The sequence below is a fragment of the Semicossyphus pulcher genome, unplaced genomic scaffold (assembly GCF_022749685.1).
Source record: "Semicossyphus pulcher isolate SPU_LCO1_2020_fin unplaced genomic scaffold, fSemPul1.0.p SCAF_3, whole genome shotgun sequence".
Taxonomy (NCBI): Eukaryota; Metazoa; Chordata; class Actinopteri; order Labriformes; family Labridae; genus Semicossyphus; species Semicossyphus pulcher.
Window position 1 is genome coordinate 28,358,034 of NW_027211704.1, and position 9,919 is coordinate 28,367,952.

General features: G+C 41.0%; 1 protein-coding gene across 1 annotated transcript; it reads left to right on the top strand.

The window, feature by feature from the left end:
* Positions 1-337: 337 nt before the first annotated feature.
* Positions 338-9,490, top strand: LOC138605805 (solute carrier family 41 member 3-like). Its single transcript, XM_069678246.1, has 10 exons — positions 338-532; positions 2,086-2,193; positions 2,610-2,681; positions 3,900-4,044; positions 4,324-4,470; positions 4,869-5,013; positions 6,032-6,111; positions 8,790-8,924; positions 9,053-9,201; positions 9,311-9,490. Exons 1-10 carry the CDS (start codon positions 338-340, stop codon positions 9,488-9,490), a joined length of 1,356 nt encoding a protein of 451 aa, XP_069534347.1.
* The last annotated feature ends 429 nt before the right edge of the window (positions 9,491-9,919 follow it).

Below are 9,919 nucleotides of genomic sequence, written 5' to 3' on the forward strand. Positions count from 1 at the left end.
ACTTTGTGTTGCTGCCCCACTAGTGCTGGAGTGACAGGTGAAGGGCAAACAAACTTGTTGAATCCCTATTTTTTTGTCTTTTCCAAAACTACTTCATGGACATTTTTTTCAACAAAGAACCATCTGCTGTGACTTTGAAAGAGGAGGGAGTGACGTTAAAACAAGTTTGGAAAAGTCAGAAAAGGAAATCGTCTTCTCTGCTTTGATGATTACATCTCTGTCAAGTCAGCTTGAGTGATTCAACTACACATTTGGAAGCTGGTTTTGGTAGTGGCGAAGAGGACTGCCCCTTACCACGGACTCTTTCCAGACAAGGATGGGTTAACACGAATTTGCCATGGTGGTGACCCATCTGGCCTTGGAGCTGCGTTTCCAGGGGAAGAAGCTGAGGGGCTTCACATGCAAACTGACCCGCTCTGCCCACGGTGTCCTGCCTGAGAGCTCGTGGATCATTGCATTGCAAGTCCTGCTCCCATACCTGGTGTCGGGCCTGGGCATGGTGGCAGCTGGGATTGTCATGGATATAGTGCAAGTATGGAAAAAAAAGTGTCTGTGCATGAGAGATAACATTGATGACTGAATGACATTACGAGGCCATAATTAAGTGTTTGTGCACTAAATGCTAGCTTCGATTCACTTGAATTTTATATATATTTCATCAAATTTTGTTCATCAATAAAATAACATTTTTATAAGTGAAGGGGAGAGCGCACATTGAAAGGGAGTCGATGTGACTTCAGACTAATGAGAGGCACAAAAAAATGCATGCAACAACCAAATGCGCTGTAACCAAAATGGCTTTTTAGCTACTGTGGGAAATTTTGTGTCGATCTTGAGGACCCCTGTGGACAAAGATGTTTCTACAGCGTGCAGTTAATCGTCGCGTCTGTGGCAGCGGTAACTGGCGTTAAAAATAACTATTAAAAAATAGTCAAACTTGTCGCTGATGGCCTAGTCTGCTTTTGTGGGTCATATAGAGATATCAGTATTAATTTCAATCTGTTTCATAATCAGCTCCATGTTCACGTAAAACAAAAGCATTCAGACTTAAAGCTGATAGAGAAAAAAATATGGCCTTGCAGGCCTCAGGATGTCATTCACACAAATGTTTTCAGGCTTTTGTGTGTTTTAATAATAGGACTGATATTTGCAGTATACTGAAAATAAGAACCATGGACCTCCATTGGCAGGGCCTTGAACTTATTAACATACAAACAGGTATGAAGCTCCTTGGTATTGCATATCTGCTTTAAAGAACTTCCAGCCCCAAACTTTGCTGTTTATTTTCACTTTTTTTTTTCACTTTCACTTTACGGCATTCACAGCATCACAGATCTTTTGCCATTGCTGCATTTTTGATGTACCTGTAACGCCACTACTCACGGTCTGTAAGAGCACATGTTTACTTTGTTTAAGTTGATTTAAAAGTACTTCGATTTCGCTACTGCTGTAGTTCTTCTTCTTACTACCTTTTTTCAGTGGTGTTTCCTCTTCTCCTAGTGCCCGATTTGCACATGTAACAACAAGCACCTGGCCTTATATAGTGTTTAAGGGGCGTTACCTATGCTGATTACAAAAATCAACCATGCGCCTCCAATTTGAGATCAAGTGGGATTCATCATTCAGCTCTCCTGGGAAAGAGCAGATTGGGATGGTTAAGAACATTTGGTGCATCAGGTGTTGTCTTCTCTTATTTTTTCTCTTAACAGAAAATTAAGAGAAATGTAACAGACTGTTGCTGCATGAGGCCCATTGACTAGCCTGTGACAAAAACACAAGTCAGATATTTCCTTCAGGGCTCGGTAGAGACCAAAGAACAGAGAATTAAAGAGAGTAAAAATGGAAGACACAAACACGACTTCAAATGATGATAATGTTGCTCCATAATTGCTGGCTGTGTAAATAAGCAGCTGTTTTTATGTTCTTAAAGGATATATGTCAACTTGTATTTCCCAAGTGGTGAACAGATTGAAGTCCCAGTATTTCTTGCAGCGTAGTGTCACTTTCATCGATCTGAACAGTGGACTGTGTTTGATAATCTCGTCTTGAAAGAAGATGTATTAAAAACACTGTGGTGTTTTTCAGCACTGGGAGGTGTTCAAGGAGATCTCTGAGGTGTTTATCTTAGTGCCAGCCCTGGTGGGGCTGAAGGGCAATCTGGAGATGACATTGGCATCCAGACTATCAACAGCAGTGAGTCGAAACACACTCACTACGCACTCACAGAGACATAAACACTGTGGGCCACACACACTTCCTAGACATGCTGGCTATGTGCTTAAAATGGAACCATTCTGTCTCTCAGCTTCCTTTAATCAACAAATGCCTGACACCAGTACCAAACAATATACAGAGAACTGTATGCTTAGTGCTGAAATTTCAGCATCGGTGCATATTAATTTAATAATAGAGCATTTGACTTTTACTCTGCTGATTACTGTGAAAGGGGTTATTACTCATTAACGATACACACTGTGAACACATCAGAACATTTGTAAAGGTAATTCTGACTTCATGGTGACAGGCAGGGGGAATGATTCATTTGCATGGTGACACTCAGCACCATGTGAGTGAGAAATGAGATGATGTCAAACTGTTTCCATCCACAGGCCAACACGGGGCAGATGGACGAGGCTCAGCAGCAGTGGAGGATGGTGATCTGTAATCTGGCTCTCATTCAGGTGACACACTGCTCCACTGCACACTCTCCATCCTGTTAACGATGCACTCCATCACTCTGGTCTGTCTCTTCTGGCTCCTAGACATTTCAATTTAACTCAAGAAACTTCGCTGGCAGGTTAAGGTCATTCTCACATTCAAAACACTTCACTTATGCACCTCAGTCAATTGATCTCATAGAGTATCAGTTGGAGAGGGTCTCCAAATTATTCAGATAAGATATTAAAGCATTAAATGATATAATTGGGCGGATTCTTTAATGGCATGTTAGATCATTGATTTAATTTGGTCATCTTACCTGAAATTCCAAGTCTGATATATCTAGTATTTCTGACACTGACACATCCTGTAAAAATTCACTATTCACAAATGTCTGCCGATGCAACAGTGCTGGCAGTTGGCGTCTCTTGTTAATGAGCTGCTACAAATATGTAACACAGCAAAGGTGGCTAATTTACACCACTTATCTGGTGTGACTACAAAGATGTAACTAGGACTAAGCACACTAAGCACCTTCGGGTAATGCATAAATGCTCCAAAGTGGAATGAGGCGTGTTTTTTCTGGGTTTTGTAACATTATAACCTAAAACTTGACATAAAAAAGGAGGGCAGGAGGTTAGTACTGTCGCCCACAGGGTGCCTACGTGCTAGTTGACTGTGGCTCTGTCTGTTTGGAGTTGCATGGTCTCCCTGCAACTGTGTAGGTTTCTCTGGAAACTCCCTTTTTTCATCCCAAAATCATGCAGGTTAATTAGCACCTCTCCAATGCACGTAGGTGTGAGTGTGAATAGCTTTCTGTCCTGTAATTTACTGGCGACCTGCCCAGGATGTACCAGCTGCTCGCCTGATGCCAGCTTGGAGCGGTACATACAGAAACATTCAACTGTAGAAAATGTAAAAAAGAATGAAATAAAGGGATTTTATTACATATTATTTATTATCTGTATAATAACAATAGTATAAAGTTGAGTTTTCTTCAATTGCTCGTTCATGTATTATTCATCTTATCATATGACTACTTCCTAATGGTTTTATTTAACATTCTATTTTAAATCACACACTTGTGACGACATTATTTTCTGTTTTTTCACCGTCTTCCTCTGAATCATTTGTCAACCTGCTGTCTTGTCTCTCTGAGACAGACAAACAGATGAAATGACACAGACATAATATGGTTAAAAATAGACTCATCTCCTTCTGCTCTGTCCTTCTTCTTCCAGCTCCAGGCCACAGTTGTGGGCTTCCTGGCAGCAGTTGCAGCAGTGGGTCTTGGGGTTCTGACCCGGGGGAGAGTGAATGTTATCCACGCTGCCATTCTTTGTGCCAGCAGCGTCACCACTGCCTTTATCACTGCACTGTCTCTAGGTCAGACAAAGACACAAGCTGCAGGATGGCTCAGAATGCAGTAGCTACACAGAATACAATGTATAGAGGAGCATGTATTAATTTATTCAACAATACAGACAAACAAGAAGAGGGGAACAGGCAAGGAAGCTTTATATGTATAGCAAATTTCATACACTGAAGGAAATTCAGTGTTAATAATAACAGAGAAAGCAACAACAACTAAAGCAAACAGAAAATATAACAATAGAGACTGGTGGTACCACTTCTATGTCAAGTGTTCATCTGGTGCTTTGTCAGGTCTGGTGATGGTAGCAGTGATTATTGGATCCAGGAAAGTGGGCATCAACCCGGATAATGTGGCCACGCCCATCGCTGCAAGCCTTGGAGACCTCACCACTCTGTCTTTGCTTGCTGGGGTCAGCAGCCTCTTCTTCAGCTACAAAGGTCAGAGGTCACACATTTCACTAAGAGAGCACCAATGAGTACTTCTGGTACCATATTTGTCTGCAGTTGTTGTGTTTAAAGACACTAGTTTAATGATAAAATAAGGTGAGGCCTAATTAAGAGCAAAGTGATAAAATCCATGCAACTGCATAACACCAAGGTTTTGGCCATTAAGGAGTATTTTCTCCAGAAGAGGGCACCATAGTCCACAAGATAGCAACATTACAACTGAAAAGTCTTCCTATTGTCTTTCCCAATTTCTTTTATGGTCAGAATCTTTGAACTGTTTGTTACCTTCTCCAATAAAAATGACACAAGGGTCATTTCTATTCCAACCCCAATTTCTAAATCATATAAAAGATTGTAACAGATTGATTCTGTTCTATGTTGCTATCCAGGCTTGTGGTATTTTCCTCCTGTTGTGTGTGGCTTCTTCCTGCTCCTTATCCCAGCCTGGTTCATGATTGCCCGTCACTCTCCACCAATCAGAGAGGTCCTAAAGTCAGGCTGGACACCAGTCATTTTGGCCATGTCCATCAGCAGGTGAGCCAACCTGTGACACTAGAGGCCCTAATTGAATTTCTCCTCAAATCAAATCAAATCAAATCAAATCAAATTTTATTTGTATAGCGCCAAATCATAACCAGAGTTATCTCAAGACACTTTACAGAAAGAGCAGGTCTAGACCGACTCTTTGTTATGTTATTTAAAGAGAGGCCCAACATGAATCCACCATGAGTAGCACTTAGCAATATTCGACACATTGGCAAGGAAAAACTTCCTTTTAACAGGCAGAAACCTCAAGCAGAACCAGACTCATGTTGAACAGCCATCTGCCTCGACTGGATGGGCCGAAAATGGGATAGAAGGAGATGCAGAATAGAGACAGGCAAAGAGAGCAACAACAACATATGTTCTTGTTACAACAACAACATATGTCCTTGTTACATGAACAACAACAGACACATACTTATGGTTACAATGCCAATAATAGTGGTAGACTAGGGTGAAGATTAGCTAAATAAATAAATAAATAAATTAGCGAGAGAAGCAGAGTAATGATAAAGGCTGAGGTAATCGTAATTGTAACAGGTGAAGTCAACAGGTCTACTATTAGCATTAGCAGCAACAATAATGATACTATGGGGAAGGCTGATGTTAGTAGTTGTTGCAGTCGAGCAGGTCCACAGCAGCAGGTGGTCTGCAGCAACGATTCCAAGGAACCTTCAAGACAAGGGAGCACAAGAACCTCCCGGTAAGATATATGGTTAGTAATGTAAATGGGACCAGAAGATACAGACTTAATGAGCTGCATTAATATGACAGAGAGAGAGAGAGAGAGACAGAGAGGGAGAGAGACAGAGAAACCTTGAGGATTAATGAAGTATCTCTTCTTCTTCTCCTCCTTCTCCTCCTCCTTCTTCTTCTTCTTCTTCTTCTTCTTCTAATGACTACAACTTTTCTTGCTCAGAACACAAGTGTTTAAGAATTTCTGCTATCTATTTCACAAAGGGGTGGTGTCCCACTCGGACTAAAGTGCTGTATGTTGTCTTCTCCCCAGTATTGGTGGTCTGATTCTGGATAAGACAGTGAGCAATCCAGACTTCGAGGGTATGGCAGTGTTGACTCCAGTCATCAATGGTGAGTGGCAGATGACCTTCCTTCAGAAATAATCTTAGCCATCAGACTTGTTGATAAACCTTACCTTTAACCCCCCTCTTAAAGGGATACTCCTGCTTTGAAATGGGTTTGTACGAGATACTTATCAAAAGTAAGTCTCCTATGTACAGTAGATAAGTCAGCACAGGCCCTGTTAGGAGACGCCGGCCGGAGTTCCTACCCTGAAGCTAAGCATCGCTGCAGACGGGGTTGTGAGTACCACGTACTTTAGCCACTTTAAAGAGTCCTACACACATAAACAAACATTACAGTTTAAGTGTATGCTGTATTTTTTATTGCTTCATCTTGGCGTCAGACAGCCCTTTCCCTCAGCAGTATGCCTGACTCTGCACAACGGCCCGCATGCAGTGGACAGTATCAGATCAGCTGTCCGGGTCAGCGGTTTACAGAAGAGGCAACAAATAAAAGAAAATACAATATTATGGAAACGACGAAATGCTCCTCATACAACCCCCCAAACTAATCCTTTAAGCATTTACAAGCAGTACATTAAAAGCAGTATACAAACATTTAAGTTCAAGTTATTTATGACACTTTACAATGAAGGCTACTTATAAGCAGATATAAGGAGATTTTAGAGCATTTTGTTAATACATTTGTTAAAACTTACAGTGTCTTGTAGTGGAAACCTGCATAAATGAGGTTTTAAAATGGATTTTATCTTTAGTCAGGCTTTTCCCACATTAGTGAGGACCACTTCTGCTTAAGCACTCAGTTGACACTGTGTCAGACAGGATCTTTGTGAAAACTAATAACGTAAGATAACATTTGCCTAATTTAGATATGTTTGTGATATTCATTCCTTTTACTGACACTGAAACAATTTGTGACATTTATTCAGCACTGAGCTTGGATTTGGGGTTATGGTGTTTCAGCAGTCCTAATCATTCTTTATAAGCTTCATTATTACCATTAAAAAAAGCCTCATAGCAACTGATGTCATGTGGAAATTGTCAGAGCATGCAGATGCCCTGCAGCTAATCCCATTATTATTTATAAGGGCTTCATATCTGAGCTATTAATCAATCATGAGGTATTAAAGTGTTACTGAAGTTGAGCAGTCTCCTCCCTGTCAAATGAACCCCAAAGAGGAGTTTGGGCCAGAACTGAACTGACTGAAGTTTGTGGCCTACAAAGCAGCATACTAAGTAGAGAGAATAAGAATGGTCTTTACATAGACCACGAACCTGATCCGAATGCCAACTACGCATTCTCTGGCTCCTGATTACAGCCTCTCGACTAGCCGCTGCCAAAGCATGTATTGAAGTCATCGTACAGGAAGTGCATTTGCATATCAATTCAGCCCTCTCCCTTCTCACCCCGTTGATTCGAAGCCAGTGGTGGAAGACGTACTCAATATGAAGATGGACATTCACTGTGTAATATAATCACAGTTTATTCTCTTATTCCATCTTTGTACCTTACAAATAGATAATGGACTAATTTCATTTGCATACTTTATTTGAATTCAACTTTGTAAACTCTTGATAAACAAAGGGACCTGTACCTATAGCTGTAAGATAGATGAAGTGAAGTAAAATGTACAACATTTCCTCTGAAATGAAGAGAAGCATAACGTTGCATAACATAGAAATACTCAAGTAAAGAACCAGTAGCTCAAATTTACTACACAACTTGACTAAATATAGTTGGTTATATTCCCCCTCTGCCAGGAACACTGCTCCTGTTTTGTACAAATGATCCATGTGCTTTTAAGCTCTGGAAGCCAAGAGGTTCTGTTTAGCTCCCATTGAAATCACCCTGAGGGGAGAGCAGGCTTATAATGAACATGGCACAGATTTTCAGTATGACTTTTCCGAGCCTTTAGTGAATTAACTCCTCTAGGAGACTGAGGAATAACTGCTGAATACATTTTCAAGTAAAATAATCACTTTCCAAGAACGCTCATATTCTAAAGCGACTACTCAGCCTCTCATACGACATTTAGATGGTAAGAGAGCACTAGCTAAATAAATAACTAATAAAGGACCTGCAGTTTGTCTTTAACCTTGTAAACACCTCCATGTGGTATCTTTCATGTGCTACAAGACATATCAAGGACAACATAAGCAGTCATCTCCATGGCTGGGCCTGTCTGCTTTTAAACTGCAGTGTACCAAGGACAGGCTGAACAACACGTTTTCAGATTGGCAGGTTTGAGACGTCACAAACCTAAGGAGCCAATCCCGTTAATGGACGGGGTGACGCTATGCATGTAATTATGTGCAACCTATGGCAACCACTTCGACGATGCCCGAGCCAGCTGTAACCGTCATTGTAATTCTTGCAAACTCACTACTGACTACTAACATTAACGTTACTGCTACTAATTACTTTCAAGCTAGCTAAGTTTCAACAAGTTGCCACTAACACGCGGGGACGTGTTTTATTTTTCGGCTGTAATTTTACGAATGGAGAAACGTAGAACATAGTGGGCGGGGACGACGGAGAATTGGGAATTTTTAATGAGGTAGAAGGAGGAGATGCCTTGGGAGGATTTTTACAAGGTAATTAAATGTATTTTGCAGGCTGCCATTTTAGGTCCAATCGTGAAATGCACTTATTGTTGTCTTATTACATATTATTACATGTTGATGATTACATATTTATCACTGCAACGCTTTTCTACATCCATGCAGGTGTAGGGGGAAATCTGGTGGCCATTCAGGCCAGTAGGATGTCCACCTACCTCCATTACTGGAGTGTTCCTGGAGTTCTTCCATTTAAACTGAATGGGAACTGTCCTGGACCCTGTGCTACCTTTTGCTCATCAGGTCAGATGCAAAAAAAAAAACCCGCACGTAGAATCCTTTAACAGGAAACAGCAAACAGCAGAACACTAAGCTGCTTTTTAGAAACAGGAGGAAATTACTAATGAGTACTTCTCATTCTGTTTCTCCAGATGTGAACTCAAAATCAGCCAGAGTCCTGGTCATCCTTGTAGTCCCGGGTCACCTCCTCTTCCTGTACTTCATCCACCTCCTGCAGGGAGGCCATACAGCCATGACTCCCACCTTCATTATCTGCTACCTTTCTGCAGCTCTGCTTCAGGTCACATAAACCTATATGTGCTAGATATAATTATATTTAACTGTTTATATTCTACACCAATTCAAAATACTCAAATTCTAACATCTTCCTCATGATCGCTTTATCCCAGGTGGTGATTTTGCTGTATGTGGCTAGTCTGATGGTGCGATGGCTGTGGCGCAGAGGACAGGATCCAGACAACTTCTCCATCCCCTACCTCACAGCTCTGGGTGACTTGATGGGGACTGGCTTACTGGCTTTGAGCTTCAGACTGATTCTGATGGTCAGTTCTTCTCCTGCTGGAGTTTGACACATAGACTTGTGGTCTTGCACACCCTGAATGCACTGTTCACTATATGCAAGTGGCTGAAACACACTGCCAAGTTCATTGGGTTTCAGAGGGAAGGTGGGGGGAAAAGAATAAGGAGGTAATTATAGCTTCATATTTGTGCCTCAAAACTGATTATATGACAGGACAGAGACATGTTTTTTGTACGTACATAAGTTTTATATTGTGGACAAGATATTGTGAAAGGGTAATTTAATTTATGCAAACAAATATTCTGTGCCCATAAATGTGTTGTTTGCACATCATCCACTGCAAAGCTCTAAGTCATTTGTCTCACTTGCTGCAACTCTATGCATAGCATTTTTAATGTACACATAATGGATGAGTAATTATTATACTGTTATATAGTACAAATTATTTTGAAATGGGTCATTCTGCACAATGAGTACT

Bases quoted from the DNA above. Each gene is read 5' to 3' on its own strand.
- LOC138605805 (XM_069678246.1), top strand. From the start codon at position 338: ATGGTGGTGACCCATCTGGCCTTGGAGCTGCGTTTCCAGGGGAAGAAG. The intron at 4,045-4,323 runs GTCAGACAAAGA...GTGCTTTGTCAG, and splicing joins TATCACTGCACTGTCTCTAG to GTCTGGTGATGGTAGCAGTG. The intron at 5,014-6,031 runs GTGAGCCAACCT...TCTTCTCCCCAG, and splicing joins TTGGCCATGTCCATCAGCAG to TATTGGTGGTCTGATTCTGG.